Genomic DNA, 25422 nt, shown 5'->3' on the forward strand with positions numbered 1-25422 from the left:
GGTTCAAAATCTGATGTTGTCCTTTCTTTTCTTTGATCTTCTTTTATGTTACTGTATTTTATTTATTTTCCTCTTTGGGAAGGTTCAGCTTCAGTTCATTCTTGGACACTGCTGCTCAGACATCTCACAGTTCTGTGCATCTCTGTGTATGCCGCCAAGCCTCAGCCACTGCTTTTTAGCTTTTCCATCTCTCTCTCACTTGACCTCCCTTCTCTCTTTTCCTTTTTAAGTTTACTGGTTATCTGTTGTTGGTCTGAGCCCCCACTGTTGCTAATATTATTAACCCGAAGTTAGGAAGACAAGCTGGGGAGAGATGTGGGGAGTGAATGAATGGAGAGCGAGCGAGAGAGAACATGCGTGTGGGCAACACGGGGCGAGCCAGTGCACATGCAAGCCTGTTTTCCAGAGTTAAAATAGACGGTATATGTGGATTTATGCATCATTTTTCATTGTCCCCCTTTGCTCTCCATCACTGAGAACAACTGAGAGTTCACTATACATTTTAAAGATGTACACACACCCACACATACATACAAACGTATATTTAGGTACATACGATATATATTATGTGCATACCACTTAGAGAGAGGGAGAGGATCATGTGTTTGGAAATCCACTGGGCCATGTAGAACATATGACTACAGAAAATTAACTTGTGCAGATTTTTCTGTGGATCACATTTGGTTTGGGTGCATTTTAAATGTGAGTTCTACTTCCTGATGTAACTTGTTGATGAAGCACCATGTTTTAGCAGTCATTCCCTCCTTGGTATAATTAATAGAAAATCAGTTTCTGAAAGTAAAAATTGGGTCAGAAATGGATATTATTAAAATGTAGAATTGCACAAGGCTGACCCTACAAACCCCATTCATGCAGCCGAGTTCCAAAATGCTTTTGAGTGCTTGATGACTCACTGTGGCTTCTTTCTCTGGCTGGTTTAGTGTAGGCAAGAGGTTAGCCGACTCGGGGAAATTAAAACAATGTTGTACATTATATTGTTACCAGCCATTGAAAAGCCTATTTTGTATGCAAGACAGCAATGCCGAGATATATGAAGAGCCCTGGGCTAAGTACAGTAGATAATTACATCTGGAATTTTACTGAGTTAAGTCATTTATAGCTTCAAATAGTTGCAGAGAAAAATCAGCCAAAACACACTTAAACTTTTTGTTGTGACTTTCCAGGGTAGAAAGGATTTTTTTTTTAATTAGTTATGATGGATCACTTATTATTTTTTTTTTTTAGTCAGAATGTGTCGAAAGTTATTTTAAGTATTTTTGCATTCAGACTATAGATATGAACTTACTAGGACAGTGGGGTATTTATCCAGGCAAAGGGCACATTGTAAACCGCCCTCCCCCCCAATTCTTATATAAGTCTTTGGAAACATATTTAAATTCAGCATGGCTTACTGAGAAGGAAAGAAGGAGTGTGTTTATCTCACTCCCAGAGTTCACCTGTGATTAAAGCATGGGAAGCCCCTGAAGGACTGGATTGAATAGGACCAGTTCTGTGGCTGCTGCTTCCTGAACTTACATGTTTCAGTGGTGGTGGTGTTTTTATAAAGTGGTCCAGGTTCTTGAATTTATGTATTTAATTGATGAAATTCTTAATGATCAGCTAGAATAAATTGTTGAACAGAGCTGTCATGGTTCGCCTAAGTTGGCATTTCAGACCACAGATTTTGAGTGCAAGGCCATGATTAACTAACCTTTTATTCATTATCCCTCATTATCCAAAAGCAGCAGTTGGGAGAAGGAAAGGAGTTAGACGATCAGTAAGTCAGACGGTTATCTCCCGGCACTGTTAATGTTTTGTTTTGGTGAACGTGGCGTGGCAGTGGTACAGACCTATATGATGGTTCTTAGATTGTTTGTGGATTTCATTTATTCATAGATGTCCCTTCATCCTCCAGTCTCGCCTCAAACCCAAGGCAGGTTTTTCAGCTTTTAATAAGAATCAGAGATGGTCATCTTTCTGGAAGTTACTGTATGGTAGTTACCTGTGATATTCCTTATGATATTTTTTGAACAACTTTGCTTTAATGGAAGATGGCAGGGCTGGTTCGGAAGAGTTCCAAGCTTCTGAGGATTGCTAGAAGAATGAGAACTGCAGCCCCTGGGCCGCATCTGATGAGCTAAGACAGGTTTTTGCATTTTGAATAGTTGGGGTGAGGGAGGTAAGATTCACAAGAAGAATGAACTATATGAAATTCAGATTTCAGCATCCGTGTGTAAGGTTGCATTGGAACATGGCCATGCCCTTTGAGTTACGCATTATGTGTGGCTGCTTTTGCTCTACAACAGAAAAGTTGAGTAATCGCAACAGAATCCCTATGGCCTAAAAGCTGAAAATCCCTAAAGCTGAAAATGTTTACTATCTGGCTGGTCCTTGCAGAAAAAGTTTCCTAAGCAGTCCTTAGTCTAGAGAATCAAAAAAACAATTGGCATCACATTCTTAGCAACTTGTTCTCGGAGGTTGCCGGCTTCCTAAGGACCAGCTCACCCCTTTTTCTTCATTCTTCTTCACCTTGGTGTGTAAAACCCGTGTCACCGTATTGGTCAGGTTCCCCAGAGGGCAGCTTCACATGCCAGTCCTTGCTGCTGTTGGTGGTCATGGAGAGCTAGCTGAGGGGTATTCATCCATCCATCCATTCATCTGCTTACGCATTTAGCAGACATCATCCTGAGCCTATACCGTGGAAGAGCCTTGTTGGAGCCACCAAGGGGTAAAAGAATGTGTGAGACAGATGGGACTGTCCCCCTGGTTCCTACATTCTAGAGAAGAAGGATAGATTGTAAATAAGTCTCCAGTGGCACTGTTCATTCACTGGGAAGTGCTTGCTCTCAGTAATGCATTTTTTAAAACTCCAGAAACATGCTCAGAAGACTTCAGTGCAAGATTAGGGCCATACCCAAACAGTGATTATTTAATCTAATGAAATACACAAGAAAATGTCAGCAGTTTTTAGTACTGAAGGAACCCATGCCCAACACCCTTATCAACGATTAAGTCGGACAACATTTGGATTGCAGAGTTTGGTGCAGAGGACAGTTAGACTCACAGCCACTCATTTGAGGTTTCCTGTTTCTCTGATATTTGTATTTCCTTGTTTATGCTACCCCGTTTGCCATTTCATGCACCATGTCTGGAAATGTACTTTGTAATTGGCTAATGTCGTTGTGCCCGTAGAGTCTGAGGTACTGGGGAAGCGACGTCTGTGCAGCAGCAGGAGCATGTAAGGTGGTGCTCTGTGTCTCAGCAACCTTTCTGTCTTGCTTCCCATTGACATTGGCCCCCCACACACACCCCCCCTCTGCTCAGCATGATGTATCTGGTCTTGTAGAGGGGGTCCTCTGCACATGACTGACCCAAAAGGGCTACTTCTGTTTCCCCTAAAGCATTTCCTGGTCCAGGAAATACCTGAATTTCCAAGTTATCTCAAAGTCTATTACACAATTACCATGTATTAACTTGAATTTTAAAACTGTTTGCACCTCTGAGCACGACAGGAAAGAGCAATCAAGACCTGAGCATATTCCCAAAGGGCAGTCACTCAAGAGGAGGAGGAGACAGCCCCCCACCGCCCAGATTCTCTCAGCAAAGCAGTACTGAGGCCTCTGGCGTTTACTCTGGGGGCAAGGTCACACGTGTGCCCCCATTGTAAAAACAAACCCAGTAAGCTCAAATTGGATCTTAGAGTAGAGATCACGAGGTTCATTATGTCTACCCTGGAGAATCACTGTGAAAGGATTGCACTGGAGAATTGGGGAGGGCAGCGTCAGCCCCAGATGTGACCAAAACCAGGGAAACCCCTGGAGTGCTGTCCCACGTAGCTTGCCAGACCCCAAATCTAAACCCCAGAAACCTCAACTCTGACCCCAAGCAGGAGGTCCTGGTGTTTCTTACCTGTAGTGAAACCTCCATAAAAGAATTCGATTCAGTTTTTTTTAAAGATCACCCTTGCTCGCCTCAGGGGATAGAGGCGGGACTGGTTTCCCTTCCTGGTGTTATCTGCATTTGAGCCAAATGGCGGAGCCTTTAAGATTCTCAAGGCAGAGTTCAAGCCACCAGGCGGAAATCGGGATGTTGGGTTGCTGCTGCTTTATGGAGTCTAATTTAGACCTATCTATGCAGCACTGTGGGTGAGAGGCATCTGTCTTGCGTGTGTTTTTATTGGAAGATATCAAAATATATAATGCACATTCTCTTAGCAGTGGACTATTTACGTAGAATTTGTTGACAGTGAAATGATGGTTAATTCAGTTCTTATGTTACACCCTGTTACTGGTTTCACTGAAGGAAGAGGGTGTCGAAAAGACATCTTAGTGGGCATTCAAAGCCTTTTTGAATATTTCTGAGTTCATTTCATTATTACAAAGGCAGTTGTGATTTTTTGACATTTATCAATGGACTGGATGGGGATTAACCCCAGCTGTTACCAGGAAGCCGAGAAATTACGTGAGGTCTTACCCTGGACACTTAGGCGCCTAGCATGAAGACAGATGGACACCATAGAAATCATTTGGATCGAGGACAGGGAATGTCCTTTTTGAGGTCAGGGGATGTATTTTAAGATTGCATCTGTTAGATGTTCTCTGTGGACAGATTTTTCTGGACAATAGGCAGTCATGGAAATGAGTTAGGACTGGAGGAGGAAAAATCCCCACAATCAGTATGTGTGGCCTTCTGTTTGCCATGAAATGTCCAGCTCCCTGCCCCACAGGGCGAGGGCGCCACAGGTGGGAACATGGTGAGCGTCTGGTTGCCCACCCCCAGCACCGCGGCCAGGGCTGTACAGAAGCTCCCAAAGGCTGCTTCTGAGAGTTGCACACATCCTGTCCCCTGGATTTAAAGCCGTACTCATCCCATTATCTGGGTTCATTCGCCTGGGAGGGAGATGCTCGTGAGCTCTCTCAGTCGTTCAGTTGGTGATGTGATCACACACAAGATATCTCAGTGGCTGGGTCAGATCCCTTTGGGGAAAAGGGAAGGGCATCCGATTTAACAGACAACAGGAGAAAAAGAAGCCTGCAGATGGACTTAATGTGTCTTAGAAAGCTGAGACGTTCATGGTATCAATACAGTTTTCTGGACATATCTATTCAATTTAATTCTGCTTTGTGACCATGTAACCTTGCTTAGTCATTAGCTCATCCTCTTTGGTGTATAAAGATGGGCTTGGAAAGAAAGAAAAAAGAAGCCTTGAAGGTTTGGCCTGTTCATCATGTCCAGAGCTCCACATGTGTCAGGGGTAGGGCCAAGGACAGGTTTCCTGCAACCCCTCAGCCGCAAGGCCCTTTAAAGTGAATATTGAAAGCAACCAAGGAGCATAGGAGCCACCCAGCTGATGGGGAAGATCTGCTTGGCCCTGGCAGGGGCGGGGGTGGAGGGATGTGAACCTGTTATCCACGACTCAGTTTGATTCCATTCAGTCACTGTTTATCAGGCACCTAGTGTATTCCAAGCTCTGGATATAGATAAGTGAGGCAGTTTCTTCCTTCCTACAGTGTGGAGAGGGTAAGACTACTAGGTCTGTAACTGCCCTCAAGGCAGAGTTTGAGGTGGGGGAAGTCACTGTGGAGGGGTCAGTAGAAGAGCCTGGCAAGGACATTCCAGGTCGCAGGAGTCACTTGAGGGATGTGCCCAGGTTGTGGGGTGAGGGAGACTGAGAGTGGAGGGATATTGGGTTCTTTTTAAAATTAATCTGTTCAACAGGCTGTGATGGTGACCAGCCGCGGCAGTTTGCTTTCCTGGGACTTGGGGGTTCCCAAGACTTGGGATCTTCTGTCTCAGAACGGGGAAAGTCCTGAGCAAACTGGGATGAGTTGGTTACCCTCATGATCTGTTTGAATCCATTGGCTGTAGAAAATATCTAGTATGCCCATGTTCTGCTTGTTGCATTAAGGAGCTCGAAAACCATTTGAAAGAATGTTAATCAAGCCCCTACTCTATAGTCAAGACACTGTCCTAGTGAATTTACCCTCAGGTTCATTGAATCCCCACAGCCCCCAATTCAAAACCCTGTTTCTTTCACCCCAGGGGTCATGTTTTAAAGGGAGAGTCTAACATTTGGAAGTCAGTATGTGTCTCACACTTAATGAGCATGTTTAACGTAATATTTCTTCTTGCTGTTTGAGAAGGTGTTTCTAAGTGGATGAGCATGTTTAACGTAATATTTCTTCTTGCTGTTTGAGAAGGTGTTTCTAAGTGGATGGTGATCGTCCTCTGAGAGTCAGAATAGTGCCCCCTGGCCCCCCAGAGATGAGGAAACTGAGGTGTGGAAGATCTAACTAACTTGTTCAAAGGTGATGGGCAGGCCGCCACCTTTGGAATCTGTCTTCCTTTCTTGCTCAGTGCTGTTGGATGGCTTTGTACCTGGGGTCATCAGGGCTTTGTTAGACAGGAGAACATTTTCCTCTACCCTTTTAAGTTTTTCTGCTTGGTCTAAGAATTCAGTTGACAGGAGAGAGAGTAAGAGGAGAAAATCAAGCAAAAGTTTAGCAAGATGGTATACATGGGAGAGACCCAGGAAAAGTGAGTCATCTATCAGAATGGTCCAAACCCTCGCAGTGAATACCATCTTCAGCTGAAGACAAAAGAGGGTATTGGGAGTAGGGCTTTGGAACTTCAAAGGCAAGAAAGGCAGTTCACAGAGGGATGGAAAAGTCAGTAAATAAATGTTGTGTGGCCACAGGGAGACAGTGGGGTGCAGAGTGGACTCTGATCTCAGGCCCCTGCAGAGTTCCCCACCCCCCATCTCCTGGCCTGTACTCTGTGCAGATCCGCTAGTGCTGGCTCTGTTCTGACAGGCCCTTGCAATTCTTTTAGGGAAAGGAAGGTCAGAGATTGAGTCTTTGGGGCCATGATTCTTTTAAGCTCAAAATAATAATCTGCATGCCAGAGAGACATTTTGAAGTCGCAAGTTTTAACTGCGTTCCACCCCGCCAGGTTCTCTGCACACACCCAGGCCTTGCAGATCAAGGGTTTGGAAACACGGCCGATGGGGCCGCACTCTCCTCTGCCTTAAGGAGCTTTCTCCCGAGAAGTTCGTGGTAGGCGGGGCCTGGGCTGGGGCTCGGTGATGCTGGGCCTGGGCTGGAGCTCGGTGATGCTGGGCCCACGCGGAAGGTTTCCAAATCCATCCACCCCAGGAACTGTGAGCTCTAAGAAAATGTCAGCAGGAAGGGGAGTGCACTGGCTGCAGCCGCGGAGGGAGACAGGCAGCCTCACACAGACGCGTCACTGTGGGGACTCATGTGATCCCCCTGCCATCAGCAGGGCAGTTTGTGATCACACCAACTTCCGGGACATTTGCCAGTGTGTTACCTGTCTCCGATGCCCTTTGGGTCTTTCTAACCCCCTTCGAAGCGGTAGTTAGGACCGCGCCTCACAACTGGGCCTCCCCAGCCTCCTGACTCTGAACAAGCTCAAAGGGTGGTGGGAACAGAGAGATTAACAGCATCAGAGCTTCGTGGCGCCACTGCTCTGACAGGGGCCGAGGAAAAGGAGGGAGGGTCTCTGCGTGTCTCCCTTCCTCGTCCCCCCTTGGAAAACCAAGACGATTCTTTTTCATAATTTAAAATCCTGCTTTACTCTGGGAGCATTAGAATTCCTAGACTATGACAGAGTATCCGAGTGCGTCTGCTTGAAATGTCAAGAGAGTCTTTAATAATAACACGTGAGGAATGTTAAGATGGTGACAGAATACAATAAAAGTTGGGAAATTCTTCAATTGGGGTGAAATGAGCCGTAGGTTGCCTGCCCGCTGAGAGCCCGAGTTGGCCTTCAAGGCCGAGTTGTGAAGGTCTGTGAATGACCACCTCTGGATAGAGTGGCTGGGAGATAGCTATTTGGTAAATACTGTTTGGTAGAAGAATTTAATTTCTCCTCCTTCCAGTTGCTGCCCTCACCCCAGCCCCACCCCACCCCCCCCCTTTTTTTTTTAACTCATTTCCTCTTTTTGATAGTATGCCCTTGAGAGACCAGGTAACAAGATCCATTCTGCCTCCATCAGTTTGTTGGGACTGTCAGTGTGTACGCAGCGCCTGAGGATATGGAGCCCGCTCCCGCTAAGGCACACTCAGTTCATAGAAGAGAGAGGTGTCTCCCCAACGCACCTCGTTAAACGTGGACCCTGGGTGTCCTTAGTAGAAGCATTTACTCCTGCGTCCCTCCCCTGGAGAACTGGACAAGATTAGATCAGATCCTAGTCGCTGAAACTGGGGACCTCAGTCGGCTAATCCAGGCTTGCTTCTTCGTAACCTGTGTGTGGCTAACAGTGTGTGTGCGCACACATACACACACCCCAGGCTCTGCCTGCGTAGGTCAGGGTAGGAGACGGGAGGGAGGCAAAGATCTGAGTTCTCAGGTGGTGTCCCAGGCGATGCCAGGGATCACCCATTTGGGAAAGTCACACCAAGCATCGTGTCTCCTGGGTTCTAGTCTTACTGTTGTCCCTTCCTAGCTCCACGGCCTCAGGTTAAGTTCTCCCCATGAACCTCAGTTTCCCCCCAACTATGAAACAAGGCATGAGAGCCAGAGGCCTTGGAGTAGCCTCAACAGCCTGTGAAATGGACTAAGTGGCCTGGCCCCTTCCTCTCTCCATCCTCTGTAATTCTAGTGTTTTTTCTGTCTCCTAAATCCTTCGCTTTTTTCAGAATTCTTTTCTCATAAGTGAGAACCACCAAATTGGGCTTAAAATGATTAGTCCTCCTGAGAGTGTAGAATATGATTGTGTTCAATGAACTTCAGCCCACGTTGCCTTTTCTCTGCTAAAAGAATGAGTGTAATCTTCTTAGCTTTTACCTTTGAAGATGGTGCATGGGGCCCCCTGGCCTTCAGCAGTTATGGAGTGATACCCCTGTTACAGTCTTGGCCAGCATTGGCAGTCTGAAGGCTGACTTGAGGCCATGGGGAATAGAAGAGGGGGTGACCCGTATTAGTCAAGGGGAGAAAAAAACACTTTTTAGGACAAGAGACAGATAAAAGTGAGAACCAAGGGAATAAATCCATGAGAAATGAGCATCATCTCTCCTAGCTTCCTGTTCCCTTCTTTAAAATGTCAAAATTCTCTCCCCAGTTAGCCCAGCTGCAAACTCCATCGAACCTGTTATGTTCATCCAGGTTTCCAAACATCTACTTAGTCAGTAGAAGTCTAGATAGACTAGACTGATTTAACTTTCCTTTTAAAAAAAAAAAATTTTTTTTTGAGCATTCATGAAGTGCTAGGCTCTGTGCTAAGCTTGTTATGTGCAAGAATTTATTTAATCCTCAAAACAACCCTTCAAAGTTCAGAGATTATTATTCCATATTTAGAAGGAGAAGTGAAAAGCTTGAAAAGGTTACATAATGTGCTCAGTGTCTCAGAGCCAGGACTCAAATCCTTCGAAGTCTGTTAGCCCACGTCTTCTTTAACCCATTTTTGACTCTAGTCATTCTGCAGGGTTGGTGCACCAGGTTACTAATTTAAACAGACATTGCACATGCGGCTCCCCTTACTGTGTGGCCTCTTGTCATTCCTTTTAGGCTAGATACTCCTCCTGTACCCACCAGGAAAGCTCTGAGAGAGTAATTCTCTTTTCATACTACAACATAAAAGGATGTATAAATCTGTCAGCCAGATTTTTAGGTGACCTTTGGACTGAATTTTCCACCCTTTTCTTTGCCTGTCATGGGAGTCAGTTGATAAGGAAATGCTAGACTATATTTGCTAATATTAAATGTTTGTATTCCCATATTATAACAAAGAAGGGATGCTGTGAAAATTGATGGGGGTGGTGAGCTCATGGAATGATGGCATTAAAAAACAGCAAAGAATCTGCGAGCTGTTTGAAGGACCAGTGAGTATTATAAATGCAAGACAGCTACCGTAGAGAGAGGAGCCGATTTCACTCGGGATGAATTTGTAGCCATTTTTTGCATAAAAATAAAAAGTGAATTTGGCGAGATTTTTTTTCTTTCAGTTGTCGAAAGTTTGTGTTAGAACTGTTATCAATGATAAAAATCCAAAATCCTTCCCAAGACTATATATGACATGCTAGTTTGCGCTAATAAACACAAACAAAAACGGATTTTTGCCTCTTTCTGTAACCTTGCCTGCCTTCTATAGTAAAGCAGAGTTAGGATAGTAGACTTGAGGTTGAGGCAAAATGAGGAACCTGGATAATTCTCAAAACGAATGATGAATCTAAGTGATATTCTTAGGAAGAAATAAGATTCCCTCCAGCAGTAAAGCACCAAGGTTGTGGAGGTGACTGGGTGTACAGATTCTCCGTGTGTGTTTGCCATGTGGTGGTACCACCTTTGACCAGTAAAAGGTCAGTCTGGTAGACATTTGGATGGAACGTAGAGGTAATGGTTTCTTTTGATGCTGGGAATTTGGACCTCCTTCTTCTTGGTCTTTGTAATTGTTCCATCAACAATGTTTACCCCTAAATTAAGTCACGATTAATATTCATCCGACTCTTCAGTAAATATTGCCTCCCACCCTTAAATTTGTAGCATTTAGCACCACAGACGACTACTTGTTTTTAAAAAGAACAGAGATGCCTCCATTCCTCTGTCCCACGGTAATTTTAAAAGAAACCATTTTTCTTAATCTAAAAATGTTTTAGTTGTAACATTGAAGAACTTAGAACACTGACATGAAAAGCAAATAACTGTAGAAAAATGCCATTGCTAACATTTTAATTGTTCTAACCGAGCCACTTTGGAAAACTGAATTCCTTTAGCATTATGTGTTCTGAGCATCTTTTAGTTTGGCTGTTCAATAACTGACTAAAGACCAGAGGATGAATACCATGAAGTGGCTCCTAATATGGTATCATTTTCATTTCCTGTTTGTTGAAAGATAAATGCTAACACTGTGAGGCTTCCCCACCCCCACCCGCACTTCTTAATTTTTTCCTCCCCGAACCACACCACAAGGGAATAAAAAGGGAAAAAAAAAAAATCAAATGTGATATGGCTTGAGACTGAGTCATCGAGTTAGGATAAGTTGAAAGCTTTTTCCTTCTTGTTTTTCCACTTTTTCCCTTTTCTCTGCCTTCCCCCAGTTCCTGAAACATCCTCCTCCCTTAAAATGCACTTTGATTTTAAAAAGTGAGTCTTACTTGATTTGAGGGTGGGGGGGAAATAATTTTAGACTTAACGAAAAGTTAATTGATATTTTAAAGATTTACTGTTAATTATGTGACATGTCCCTTCCCAATTCTAAGGCATTATTTTGGACAAATAGTCTGTAAACGTCCTGAACTGAGATTTTTTTCCCACCCCATTTCTCTCCTTCTTCTCCTTCCCCTCCTCCCTCCCTCTCCCCATCTCATATTAATCTCTTCCACAGCTTTTCTCTTAACTAAACCAGTATCTTTGGGGGGATACATTTCTTCCCTCTTCTACAGTCATATTATGTCCCCTATGCTCAAAGTGTCTTGAACTGTTGAAGATACCCTTGTGTAGGAGACAGTCTAGAGCCAGCATAAGAAAGCAGCCTGTAACAAGCAGCATCTGAGTCCCTACTCTGTACATCCAGTTAGGAACTCATGTACCTTCCGAAGAGAATGTTTTCTAGAATGAGGAGACTTGAATTTTTGTCACAATGTGACTAGCACATAGTAGGTACTCAGATACTGAGTCAGTGAATGAATAAACGTTCTGTACATTCATTTGGAAACGGGGACTTGTCCCCCCTTGTAGCTGTCTGCCTGTCCTGTTAAAATTGCTTGCCTGGACTGTCTGCATCTCTGTCTACTTGTGAAGAAAGATGGAGTTAATTTTGCATAAGTGTATCTGTGTGTCTAGGAGTTTCTCCACAACCACAACAGATGAATTTACGAGTTTTCAGTTCCCTAGCTCATTTTCCTTTGGCTTCCTCATGAATCAGGTTGGTTAATAGGCGTGATTCACGGTTTTGTCTTGTAGCTGTCTGTGTTACATGGGACTCCTTGGTGCCAGTAGGTCTAGGACTTCCCAGTTAAAGGCTCATGCATCTTGTGTTGAGAAATCACACACCGACACCTCCAGTTACTCGGAGTTTGGCAGTGGTCATATAGATTTCAAAACGATTAAGCAGTGATGCAAATTTTGTTGTATGCCAGGGGGCCATAGTGTAATTGGAATATGTATCATTTGGGATATTTAAAGAGTAATGCATCTGTAGTCAAAGAAATAACAGAGCATTTTTTCTCTCTACCAGCTTGCGAAAGACAAAGAGCGCCTGCAAGCCATGATGACCCACCTGCACGTGAAGTCTACAGAACCCAAAACTGCCCCTCAACCCGTAAGTACTACGTGACATCCGGGGGTACCTGACACTATTTCTTCTCTGCTTCCCTTCCTCGAGGGAGGAGGATCCCTAGTCTGGCAGCTCTAAATATTGAAAGACTTAAGTTCCATCTGGAACTTAAGTTACCTTTTATGAACAGTGCAGTGTGCTGGGCATTTAGGGAGGTACGTACAGGATGATTCAGGCAGTCCTCAGCCACGAGACCCCACAATCAGCTCTTCTTTGGGACAGATGAGTGATGCTACGCCAATATACTGAAACATTCTATGACAGCTCTTTGGAAGGAAAAAACAAAAACAGAACAAAAAGCAATCTTTCTGATTTCTCGTTGGTGGAAACACAGAGAGAGGACTGCCAGACCAGGAAGGCAGAAGGAAAAAATGTATGTTGGCATGGTTTAGCCAAGAGACAGTGGGTATGAGAAGAGGGTTGCGGGATGGTCCAGTCCAGTCTGAGAGTAAAGAAGGAGGAAATGTTGAAAGAATCAGAGGCTATAATTACTGGAGAACATCTAATGGTTACTAGAGAGTTGGAAGTGAAAATGATTCTTTCAAAGTGAGATTGAACATGGTGCCCTGAAATTACATTTCACTTTTAGGAATCTCTTACTACTTGCCTTATTTCCCCTTCCTTTGACCTTGAAAAGTGTCATGCAAGCACAGACAGTATCAAAATGGAAGGATGCTATCTGGACCCCAGATCCTATCTTGGGCCTCATTCCCTGTTTTACCTTGATGGTTTTCAGTTATGTTTCTTGTATACTTATACAGTTCTCAAAATCTAATTGCTTCAACTAATTTTTCACAATGGAGAGAGTGCTTTGCTTCTTGATTTTTAAGATTTGTAAAATTTAAGGGTACACTGCTTTTATTTGATTTTGCTTGGAGTCACTGTGTGAAAATTAATTGAGCGTTGACAATCTATAGTTAGTACCAGCAATTTTAATCAATATGCAATGATGCAGCGTAATGGCAAAGTATTGGTTTATCTGTTTTGACTGGTTTTTTTCTATAAATAAAGCAAACATACACCCATATATGTATGATTTATGGTGATAGAAATAAAACGGAGTCAGACTATTAACCCAGCAAATATGGTAGCCTGCCAAGATGCAGTTGGCAGACAAAATTAATGTCTGAAACAGAACACATTACTGAGATATAGGACATAAAATCATTAAACACTTTGCACATCCATTTTTACTAGGAAAGAGCCCTTGGTTTCCATGTATTTTGCAGTAAATGGCTGTAGGACCAAATGTGTAGGCCACCCAAAAGAAAGAATAAGGCCTTTTGGTATTGTGGAGTGTCATTAGTCAACCGTGCTGTAGGTGCTATTTCTATCAACCCCTTCTTTTAATGAGGCTCCTAGGAATAATGTGAACCCCGCTAAAACAAATTGGTAAGATCCTTGCATGATCCCACTGAGTTCTTCAGTGGTTTGAGCTGGTGGCAAGGGGAGCTGATCATCTTGGAACTCTCTGGACATCTTCAGATGGTTTCCATTCATTAGGGAAATAGTTTTCTCCAGGATAAAGGGTTTGCGTCTCTAAACCCAGCGACAAGGGAGAGAATGAGATGACTTACTCCGTGAATTAAAAACAGAATATGAGGTTAGATATTAAATATGAGGATTAGAATAATATGAGGACTCAGCACTCTAGGAGTGGACTCGTTTAGGATCATGAGGCTTCTTGGTGAGAGGAGGGGGGATGAAAGCAGGAAAGGAATTGAGACACCCTACGGGGCATTCCACGAGCCATCATGGGGCTGGGTGCAGGCCTGGAGCGCCATATATATAAGCTTCCAGAGGCCACAAAGGGACCCTTGGGATTCTCCGTGAGGACCCATGTTAAGCAGCCAGTGAACAGGGAAGAGCTGTCCTGGCGGAAACGTACAGGGCAGGAAGGTTTGTCTTCATTAGTATTTTGAAAAAATGTTTTACATGCTAGAAAATTATAACTTGGAAGGGGACCTCCTACTAAATTTATTTTTAACTGCTCTATTGAAAATTCTTTACCACTAGTCAACATTATCTCTTAGTAGCTCAGCACAGTATTTCTTTATTAAAAGAAATAGGCACGAATATTTTTGACTGAAAAATTAATAGCTTTTGAATTCATACACAGCAGGTTTTCTTTTGCAAAGAAGTCCAATATCGCTGCACAGCACTTCTATAACCATTTATTTGGAGTCCAAGTCAAACCTTTGACAGCTAGAGCAGTGCTACAAGCCAATATAAAGAACTCCAAGATGTAAACCAACAATAGGCCGCCTGTGTGAGGTTTGCCATTGTCAAATACATAGATTGTTTGGATTAGTTTATGTAAATGTACTGTTGTATTACCCTTTGGAAGAAAAAAAAAAGATCACATTTGTGTATGAAAAGTGGCTCCTTTCACAGGCAGCATTATAAATCCCTTATCCTTTAACTTACATGTAAGAAGTAAAAATTGGTGCCTGACAAGCAGATATTGTGTGACACTCTGTTGCCAGAGAGAACCTGCCTTCTTTTCATTTATTTGAAAATAGAAAATTTTATTATAGATACCATCTTATAAATCAGGAATTATTAAAATATGTATAGGTGAGGCATTGGGAAATTAATTATAAAAGGGAGACATGTAGTGTTTTGCGCACATTTTTTACTTCCTTGCTGTAAAAAGGGGAGGGGGCACAGGCACAGAGCAAACCCTCAGTTCTTTCAACTTTAGGGATATAGGGTTATCTGATCAGTTCTAAGGTGTAAAAGACTCCCCTTTGCCGGTAATTAATTTATTCCTCCCGAAATAATAGAACGCACAGTGTATGTTCAAACGCGCATCCTCCTCGACTCTGATTTGAAAGAAGCAGTTCCTGGGATTCAGATCCAACCCTTGCTGGGGACGCTCATGTTAGAGTCTTGCCAGGAAGTTTGTTAAGTTTTTTTCTTTTTTCCATTTCTGTTTAAAAGGAACTTGGTGTTTATTTTAAAATCCTTAGTCACTAAGTGATAGAATGCTTTGCTGTAAACGTTGCTTTTCACTAAATGCCATTTGGGTGGTAAGTGTCATTTGCTGTGTCCAGTCACCCAGCCAGTTCCCATTTCCCTGCATCAAAGAAACTGCCAAAACCTTCTTGGATTGTTCTGACATCAGCCCCTAGACGTGCTTGCTGGATCCTGTCGTGGAACTCATGTTCCCATTTGGCTTGTCAGAGGATATTCTCATCTGGGGAGAGTACCAAGATTTTAGACGTGAGTCTGACCTTGACCCCTCACCCTGGGCAGCATCTAGGTGAGCTGAACAGGGGTTCACAGGCGTCCTATTCCACAGGTGCCTCCTGCAGCATCTCTCCCTGCTTGCTTGAACGTCTTTTAAAAGGACAAAAACCTCTTCTTTTGTAATCATACCCAGGACTCAAATTGCAGCGCACACTGTTTTTGTAAAGAGAATTTCTGAATTTAAAATCAAAGTAATTGCATCAGTGAATATTTATGGAACGTGGGACTGGGAAACATAGGGTAGGAAAATAGGGCAGACCCGTCCCTGCCACCAAGTGTGTCTTGTGGGAGACCTGCGCTCCACGGGAGTGTGTGGACCACCGTCCCTGGCAGTGGGAGTGAGGAAGCCCCATGGCACCAGTGCCATCTGAGATGTGACGTAAAAGAGGAATGGGAGGAAGGAGAAGGAAATGAGCTTTCATGCTTCCTGCTGAGGGGTTAAGATAGGTGCAGGTGTTTGAGGAAGGGAACCGGGAGAAGAAAGTCTGTGATGAAGATCAGAGTGGAGGAAGGCAAAGAATAGCCGATGTCAGCCAAAAGCAGCTTTTGATTTCTAATGTTATTTATAAGCTTTCAGTGTTAGTAAGGCTGGGCCGTGTTTACCAGAGCAGCTGCAGATTCTAGCACGGGAGTTACACAGTGTAAAGCTGGGCCTGTCATATGGCCAGAATGGCCACGAGTGTTGTAGGCGGGCGTTTCCAAAGATTCATCTCTCTTCCATGTTCGGAGAAGCACAAGTGAAAAACCAAGGGATCGTAAACTGTCCTAATGAGAGTGATATTCTTTTGTTCCACACTCAGTACCAGTAATGTTCTCGAGGTAAACACCACAGTGGGTTGCTTGAGGGCGAATGTCTCCATGCTTACTCCATGGAGAATTTCCTGACATGTTTCTTTGGAGGAAGGCCGCACTCAGAGGATAAAACAATAACCACCACTACCGCCGAGAAGCATGTCTGTATTAATACTTGATTAAGTTGTTAAGGAGTTTTGAAAAAGATTTTTTCACTATCATAATGTCAGGAAGATACTGTAAATCATATTTTATAATCTTGAGAACATGAGAGGTAGGTTTAGCTTTAGGGTATTCCTACCCTCCAGAGAACAGCTCCCAACCCTGGTGAAACCACATTCCTTCAGGTTTGGTGGGCAAGTAACTACAGTGTAGGTAGAATCTCCTTTCTGAAAATGTTATAAAACACAGGAACTTGGCTATTCGAAGCGAAAGGCAGTATTAGATTTTCCTTTGTACACATTCTCTTTTCCTCCAACCATAGCAATTAGGACTGTTTGGAAGTAGTTCTTAGCTACTATAAAAACTGTGTGTGTCCCCCACCGGCCCCCCAAAAGCAGGGGGGCTCCTTTAACTCTTAATGAAATGGATGATCCTGTGGGCTGTTGGCTGCAGCCTGGCTGTTGAGTTGGAGAAGTAATTTGAGGCCATCATAAAAAGAGATTTGCAAAAACAAGCAGTGTTTATATACGGTTTCTCGTGAAGCCCCCCGTGCTGAGGTTCGGTGTCAGTGGCGATCGCCTTCTCAGTCGCTGTCCTGCACGGGGCCAGATCTCAGGCAGTGGTGAGACTAGGCAGACGGAGTTGTGCTCAAGGTCACCCCCTGACCAGCAACACCCATCTACCCCACCCCGAGGTCTGGGAACGTCCCTCCGGTCCTCCATCCTCAGAAAGGCCATCTCTGAACACAAGGGATTCGTGTCTAGAATTCACCTGTCAGCAGGTCAGTCAAACCAGCAACAGAAAAACAAGTGGGCACAAGAGTCCCTACTGAGCGCCGGGTCCCTCAGAGTCTGGGTTTCAGGTTTGCCTTTTGTTCTCAGAATCTGTTCTGAAACAAGGCAGGAACACAAACAAAAACACACAGGAATTCTGATGGGAATCCTTATGACAAGTCTGTTTCTGTCCTGGGTTTACATCAGCAGTGCGTTGATTTTTTTTAAAAATGGGAGTGACTCACCGTCTTTTAAAGAGAGAGCAGAGGTTACTGTTTAAAAACGAAAAGATAAATCTTTGTTTCACAGGGGGGCTCAGCAGAGTATTGAGTATTGGGCAGCTGATGTGATCCCAGTTGTTTAGATGGGTAAGATTTCTAGGAGAGTCCCCCTGGAACTGTCCTGGAAGAAAAACCGAGAGTTGAAAGTGGACAGAAATTAAAAAATAAAATAAAACCCTATGGCAATCTGAAGTGACATAAGAATTCAGCTTTTGGCTGGCGTTTCAGAGATTATCTTTGCCGAAATCATCACATGATGGAAACTCGCCATGTAGAAAATATCAGAGTTACTAACTTTTCTAAACATAGCAACTTCTTTTTAAATAGAAAATGAACACAATCTGAAAAATAGGAAAAGAAACCCTCCCAGTCCCATCCCTTCCTGCTCTAGGCCCCAAGAAAAAATTCTCTCTTCCAACCTGAGCTACAGTCAGAACGAAGCACTTGTGCGTTCATTTTTAATTGATGAATGTTTTAAGCTCTAGTAGTTTACAATTCAGATGAATCTTTCAAGATTATAGCACATCTCTCACTGTTCCCAGTTTGCTCTTCTAAGTCTGTAATTAATTTGGGGGTGGTGGTGGAGGGGTCCACTGTTTTTCAGAGAGACCTTAATTAAAAGAGCAAGTTTGGTTTGAACACAGAACCTGTCTTGAAACGTTCCCCCAGCTCCATCTTCTCACCCCCTAGTGACCTTCCTCCCCAGAGATGGTTTCTCCTCGAGACCAGCATGTGATCATGCAGCCTGAGTTTAAAAGTTAAGAAACTTCGATCACACTTGACAAGGTTGACATTTCATTAACTTGTTGGTTCAGCCTTCAAATGATTTCATGAGGCGAAGCCCCCTCTATTTGGAGTTTACAGCTTTTTGTTCTTCCTTCCCTCACAGGCTACAGTCGTGTTTAATTTGGAATCAGGGTTCCTTTGGCAAATTAGCAATTAGAACAATTTTGTGGGAATATGTATATGTGTCATTAGTTTCCCTGCAAATTAATAGCAAGGGCAGAGGTCAGGCAGAAATTTTCCACTTGACTGCAGTTCCTCTATGGAGACTTGGCACTTGGTTCTGGAACGGCCACAGCTGCTCTCAGCCACCCTCTTCCTCTCCGAACTGTCTTTTAATTAGTTTACCTCATAGCCATCATTACAAATATGACTGCCTCCCCTCCTCGAAATAAAATCACTGTTTCTACAAAATATTCCCGTGACGTCTTGCACTAGTGTGCATTGATGGTGGGTCAGTTGAATGCAGCATTTAATCATTAGATCACCTCCATCCGCGTCTCCTAATGAGAGTCCTTACAATATATTTTTATCTGGTAATTAGCCGAGATTGGCTGCTTCCTCTGTGGCTTATTAGAGACAGCCCAGCGGTGGGTGTGAATCACGGTGTCATTTGTCAAGCCTGGTAAAAATCCCCTCTCTGCTCTCTCCTGGCTTGGTGTTGATTTCCCCTGGTTACCTGTGTTTCACAGTCTCCAGAAAATTCAGCTGCCTCTCTGTTGTCAGGGATTGTGCTAACCGGGAGGGATTTTCTGTTTTACTGTTGCTTTTGGGATAGAAACAGTCCAAGTCTTAAGACCTTTGCCAGAGCTGCAAGAATGACATTCTTTTCACGTTTTATGACTTCGTACCCATATTGTGGGGCTTGTCTATTCTTGTAGGTGAGCTCCCAAAAGATGGGCCTGCACTTGCTGAATGTTCCCGTGAGTTTGGGCTTTTGGCAGTGAACTAGAACCCAGTGGACTTGATCTTCCTCACAGAACTGGAAAGGACCATGCATATTTCTTGAGGACATTGTATTTATATTATCATTTTCATTACCTTTTAAAGAGCACTGTGGTGTTTAGGGTAGTGTTCTTCAGCCAAGAAGCCAAAAGCAGAGTGGGTTCTCGGAATTGCTTTATGATTGTTATGCCTGTCTTCCTTTCATCAGGGTCTGCATTTGACGGTAAGCCCTCCAAGGGCAGCAGTCGTCTGCTCTGTCCCTGTTCTGGTCATTGCAGTTTCCATTGCCGTCGTCTGCTCGGAAATATTTATTGAATGCCATTTATAAGCAGGAATAAAAGCTAATCCCCAGGTCCTTTCCAAAAATGAGCATGTTGAAAAAGGAACCTGGTTCATGTTTATCTTTCCCATTATCTGGGCAGAAGGAGAATATTATACAAAGGGCCTAGAATCACAAGTGTGTATTTGATTTTGAGTCCAGATGGTGAATATGGGCAAGTTATTTAATCTCTGATGAGCCCCTGTCTGCTTCTCTGTAAAATACGAGCGTAACATCTCAAGTATTCGTGATGGTGTGAGAATTTCAGTGAAACCAGGCAGTGGCAAGGGGTTTTCCACATTGTGTTTACAGATGGCACCCATGACTTGCCTGGGCATTTGGATACTCTTAGGCCTAACAGCATCTGGTTTTTACAAGTTGTGTATTCATGAGCATTAGACTGGTTGCTTGGGCTGCTGGATGTTTAGATACACTGTTCCTCTGCTTGGTCAGTGAGTAGGGCCCAAGGTGAAGAGGTGGTCGCCCCAGCCTTCCCCCGTGACCCCCAGAACAGTTCTAGCCTGTGAGTGCTCCACAAGACTTTTAGCACTTGGGCTGCAAATGTGTGTCCAGAAGTTGCCAGCATTGGTGAAAAAGAGCTCCCAGCGTCTGCCCAGCTTGCCGGGGGATCCCTAAGGATGGTGCCATCTCCATAGCTTGCTCTTATCAGGTATAGGGGAGCCTGGGGTAGGAATTGGGTGGAGCTGGGAGGGGTGTGTCTGATGTTGGCTGAGCCAGCATTTCAAGGGAGGAATAAAAAGGAAAACCCAACCCAAAGCCTCACCCAGCATTCAGTTTCCAGCACCATGTTTATCTTTTTCTGTCAGTATTTCCTCAACAGTATTTTATTTTTCTCATTACTAGGGCATGAGAAAGGTTGAGTCTTCCTAACAAATTGGAACTCTGTTTTTATCTGTTCTTTGATTAGATCTCAGAGGAATCTAATTTTTAACAGTTTCTATAAATAATGCTTTGGAGTTAGGACTCTTACAGTGGTGAAACAGACTTAATTTGTTAAGTGATTCAAAATTTGGTTTCAGGCAGATACTGATACCGTTAGTGAACCCAGATCTAGCTGCTCACCACTCAAAGGCCAGTAAATTGGCCAGGTGGGCGGAAAGGAAAGTTTGCTTTATTTTGGATGTCAGCAACGGGGAGTGAGGGGAGGCGCTTGTCCAAAGGCCAACTCCCTCCACTGATAATCAGGGGGCAAGAAAAAGCTTTAGACCGACGGAGGGGGCTACATGCAGAAACAGCGCAGTCAGCTCTGACGGTCATCTTGAAGTTGGTCATCGGTGGTCTGCCCAGCGTCATCTTGATTGTCTTCAGTAGTTAATCTTGATTCCCAGGGTCGGTCAGTTCCCATTTCCTTGAGGCCACTTCTTGGGATTGTGGCAGCTTCTGTCGTGGCTACATTCTGCTCATCATGTAACCTTCTCCTGCCTGGTGGGGATTTCAGTATCTGCAAACAGCTTGCAGGACATGGCTCAGAATATTATCTATAGCCCTTGAGGGACTAAAGGTCTGGGCCTGTGCTTAGTGGCTACAGTGTTACGATCGGGTCTCCCCTGTTTTCCTTTGTTTCTTCTGTGTGTTCTCACTTCTCGGATGAAGCTTATTCCTTGGCTAAGGCTTTTCCACAGACAGGCAAGGACATGGTGGGTGGGAGTGAGGACCACAGGCTCCTGCTCCACTTTGATACCAAGTAATCCTGCTCTGCTAAACTTTTTTGGATTGGAGGTAGCTGCAGGTTTCTGAGAGAGCACGTCTGAGTAAACAGCAAGAACTGTGTCGAAAACAACCAAGTTCTTCAGTGGAGCCAGATACAGTGTTTCAGTAGCAAGCAGATTTTTGGAAGGTTGGGGGAGGACAGGCTTATATTTCCAGTATTATTAAGAGAAACACTTCAAGGCAAAGGCAAAACAGGTAATAGGAAGGAAGGCCCCAAACAGGACTCGTTTGTCTTCCCCCATGCTACTGCAAATAACTAGTAGGTATTTCTTTACCTGAAGCACTGGATTACTCCATTTTGTTACTACACATTTGAAACTAGAGGGAAAAAAATGAGATTTTATTTTTGATAGTTCCAGATCTCTCCTATGCCATGTTTGTTTTAAACGAATGGATTCCAGTCCTGCATTGGATAAGAGTTTAATGAAGATGACACATAAAGCTTTCAAAGAGGACTCTCTGCCAACTGATGGAGCTAAATGAATGTCTAGTGGATTGGTTCCACTCTTTTAATAGGTCATGGGCCAGGCCCTTCTGCAGTCCCAGTGTGGTGTAGCCACTGGTAGCACGTGGCTGTTTAAATAAAATTGTGACTTTTTTTGAGAGTGAGGAAAAATAGTTTCTCTGTTGTACTAGCCCAATTCAGAAAGGTTTGTCACAGAGCTCAGGTCAATACCATTGTATCATCTCAACTGGTGTTTCCTGAAACATCAGTGTTGGTGGGGCTACAAGGACTCTATCTCCCTCTTTGAGGTTTACGAGGCATAGTAGGCTATAAAAGAGGGGTGTGAAGTTGTGATTAAAGAAACATCATGACCCAGAATTTCTCACACTCACCAGGCTAAGCAACCCCTTTTGTGTCTGTAAATACTTAGTTAAATGTCTTTGGAAAAAAACTTTCAGCAATAGGAAAGGAGAACATTGCAAGAGATATTTAATAACCTATATGTGGAAAGAATCTGAAAAAGGATATGTGTGTGGATCTGAATCACTTACCTGCTACTGCTGCTAAGTCACTTCAGTTGTGTCCAACTCTGTGCGATCCCATAGACGGCAGCCCACCAGGCTCTCCCATCCCTGGGAATTCTCCAGGCAAGAACACTGGAGTGGGTTGCCATTTCCTTCTCCAATGCATGAAAGCGAAAAGTGAAAGGGAAGTCACTCAGTCGTGTCTGACCCTCAGCAACCCCATGGACTGCAGCCTACCAGGCTCCTCCATCCATGGGATTTTCCAAGCAGGAGTACTGGAGTGGGGTGCCATTGCCTTCTCCAAATCACTTAGCTGTGTACCTATAAATCAACTACAATGAAAAGAATCATAGGAAAGGATGCTAGAAATTTTAATAAACAGCTTTTACATGGGAAGTCCCCTTCTGTTTCAGCTGGCGATAAACATCTACTTAGAGGCTTAACTCTGGCCAGCCCTCCCCGTGTCTTTCCCGCTGGATCTCGGTGCATTCTCGGTGGCTCTTCTAAGCATTCTTCCTTTCCTCACAGCTGAATCTGGTATCCAGTGTCACCCTCTCCAAGTCTGCGTCAGAGGCTTCTCCACAGAGCTTACCTCATACTCCTACGACCCCCACTGCCCCCATCACTCCCGTCACCCAAGGCCCCTCCGTCATCACCACCACCAGCATGCACACGGTGGGCCCCATCCGCAGGCGGTACTCAGACAAATACAACGTGCCCATCTCTTCAGGTAGATCCTCTATTTTTGCCTCACGTAGAGTTGTAATCAGCAGTGCTTGTTGACCAGCCTGTTTGTAAAAAGTGATAATTAATAGGACAATGATTCTTATTTAGCAGATATTGCGCAGAACCAAGAATTTTATAAGAACGCAGAAGTTAGACCACCATTTACATATGCATCTTTAATTAGGCAGGTAAGTAGACAATGCAGTTTGTGAAATTGCATCAGAAGGTATATGTGTACAGGGATATATTGATGAAGTAGATTTAAAACCGTTTAGTATGCAAGCATGCTAAAACCTTTTCTATAAGGTTTTTTAAAACTGCAATATATAATATAATTGCTTTTGATTAAGTATTACAATACGATGTGATTATTAGGAAATTCATTTCACACAACAGTGAAAATGAGCCTGTTTAAAGATGGCAAGTCAATTATCACAAGCTACAGTAATCTCTGATCCCTAGAATTAATCTGAGCTCTAAATAATTACTGAGCTTTAATCAGCTAGTGAAATGTTTTGCATTTCTCTTTGATTCAGCTTTATGAATGACTAATAAATTAATATTTCTGTACGGAAACAGAAATAAAAACTCAAAACAATTGGATAATTCCATTTTGAATTTTGCTATTGAACTGGTAAATAGAGCCATTCATCTTAGATCATTTCGTGAAACCTTTCTCAGGCTTTAGCTCGGCATCACAATTGTTTCCTATTTTCCAAAAATTGTATAATGACAGTTGTGCTGATTTGGTCATAAATTATCTTTTTCTGTTACGTTCGCTTCACAGGCCATTCTCGAATCTCCAGAAAAGCAGCTAACACTAAATGAAATCTATAACTGGTTCACACGAATGTTTGCTTACTTCCGACGTAATGCTGCCACGTGGAAGGTAAGCTTTGTTGCAGGTCTGTTTAGTCTTGGATCTTGCCATTTACAGGGGAGAATTTGTTGTTGGTAACGTCTTGTAAGTTACAGTAATATTGTTTTGATACATTCAGAGAGTCTAATTTGTAGGAATATTGGATTGAGAAAATAATTACTGTGGCGTTAAAAATGCTAGGCTGGAAGACTGCCTTACTTTTGCATCAGATGGACCAAATTTGTCTGTCTCTCTCTGGTTGGAATGTGAAGGAAGTTGTCTTGTGTACACAAACCTCATGCCTTGAGGTCTTTAGCTAGCATCAGTATTTATTTCTGCAGAGACTGCATAGATAACTTTTTTCGTTAGCCGTTAGTAACGTGGAAAAATGATCAGGTAAAAGAGACTCAGATATTCATTTAACTGTGGGGAAGAAAAGTAATTATGAAATATATGACTTGACTGATACCATTTGCTCTAGACAAATCATCCATAGCTCCAAGTGGGATGCCCCCAGCAAGACTTGTGACCACACAACAGTCCTCAATCCAAGTTTCACAGTTAGTGTATAGATTATGTTAGCATTGATTGCATTGTATTAGATTAAGCTGTCAGCAATTTTTGGATTTCCTCACTATAATTTCTGTTTTAATAATATATTTTTGCTATAGAAAAAGGGGCAGGTACTATTGGAGATTAATTATTTTTGCATAGTTAATATTTAGAGTTGTTATAATCCCCCAATTCTAAGACATTTAGAAATATTTAAAATGCAAATATTTTACATGGTTTTATTATAAAGATGATAGGGGTTTGTTATAGGGTGCAAATAAAACATGCTTTGCTTGAACTAGAAGTTTTCCTTGCTACTTATTAACTTTATATGGGAGGAAATCAAACATGGAAAATACATTTCCTCTACTACATTTGTCATAAATTAGCATTTTTAAAACAAAATGAATATAACCATAGAATTAATTCTTCACACTTACAGTTATGAATAATGACCCAATGTACCTTTTTTCTATTAAGACACATGGGCGCTGAAGGAACTTGGTTCAAAACATTCCTTTCTCTTCTTCAGCCTGCCCTAAGGAAGAGAAGATACAAAATAATCTTCAGCTATGAATGCTTTTCAGAATTTAGGAAGTATAAACATGAAGCAGACGTTTTCTTCTAATTACCTTTTATAAATAGCAAATAATCAGATTTTAAAATAGTTACCAGTGTCGAATGTGATATTTAGGCTCAAATCTTCAGATTTAACTTTTTCATTTCTGTAAAGTGCCAGAAAAAGTGCCATTCATATAAACAGTCCTAGGTGAAGTATTTAATGATTCATAAATACATACACTTTTCTCTCCATGTCCTATTTGTGCTGCAATCTTACACAAAAGATAAAATGCCAGGTAAAATGATGACTGGGAAGAGCTCACTCACCTTTTCGGGGAAATTCTCTATTTCCAGTTGCTTGTGCTTGGATGTACAGTCTTCAAAAGCAGAAACTTAAGTTTTGACCTAACATCTTAATTTAC

General features: G+C 43.0%; 1 protein-coding gene across 12 annotated transcripts in view; it reads left to right on the forward strand.

The window, feature by feature from the left end:
* Positions 1 to 25422, forward strand: part of FOXP1 (forkhead box P1) — a 622410-nt gene that overhangs the window by 578250 nt on the left and 18738 nt on the right. For 8 of the 12 annotated variants that reach the window (XR_011250843.1, XR_011250844.1, XM_069561641.1 and 5 more), the window contains 4 exons: positions 12197 to 12280; positions 22831 to 23032; positions 23137 to 23216; positions 23816 to 23917. Coding sequence is in view for 10 of the 12 variants with exons in the window: in XM_069561641.1 (XP_069417742.1) it covers positions 12197 to 12280; positions 22831 to 23032; positions 23137 to 23216; positions 23816 to 23917 (468 nt within the window). In the remaining 2 variants the exon portion in view is untranslated. The remainder of the gene's footprint in view (positions 1 to 12196; positions 12281 to 22830; positions 23033 to 23136; positions 23217 to 23815; positions 23918 to 25422) is intronic. The other 4 variants (XM_069561643.1, XM_069561651.1, XM_069561650.1 and 1 more) reach the window with 1 other exon arrangement.

This window comes from Ovis canadensis, chromosome 19 (genome assembly GCF_042477335.2).
Source record: "Ovis canadensis isolate MfBH-ARS-UI-01 breed Bighorn chromosome 19, ARS-UI_OviCan_v2, whole genome shotgun sequence".
NCBI classification, from domain to species: domain Eukaryota; kingdom Metazoa; phylum Chordata; class Mammalia; order Artiodactyla; family Bovidae; genus Ovis; species Ovis canadensis.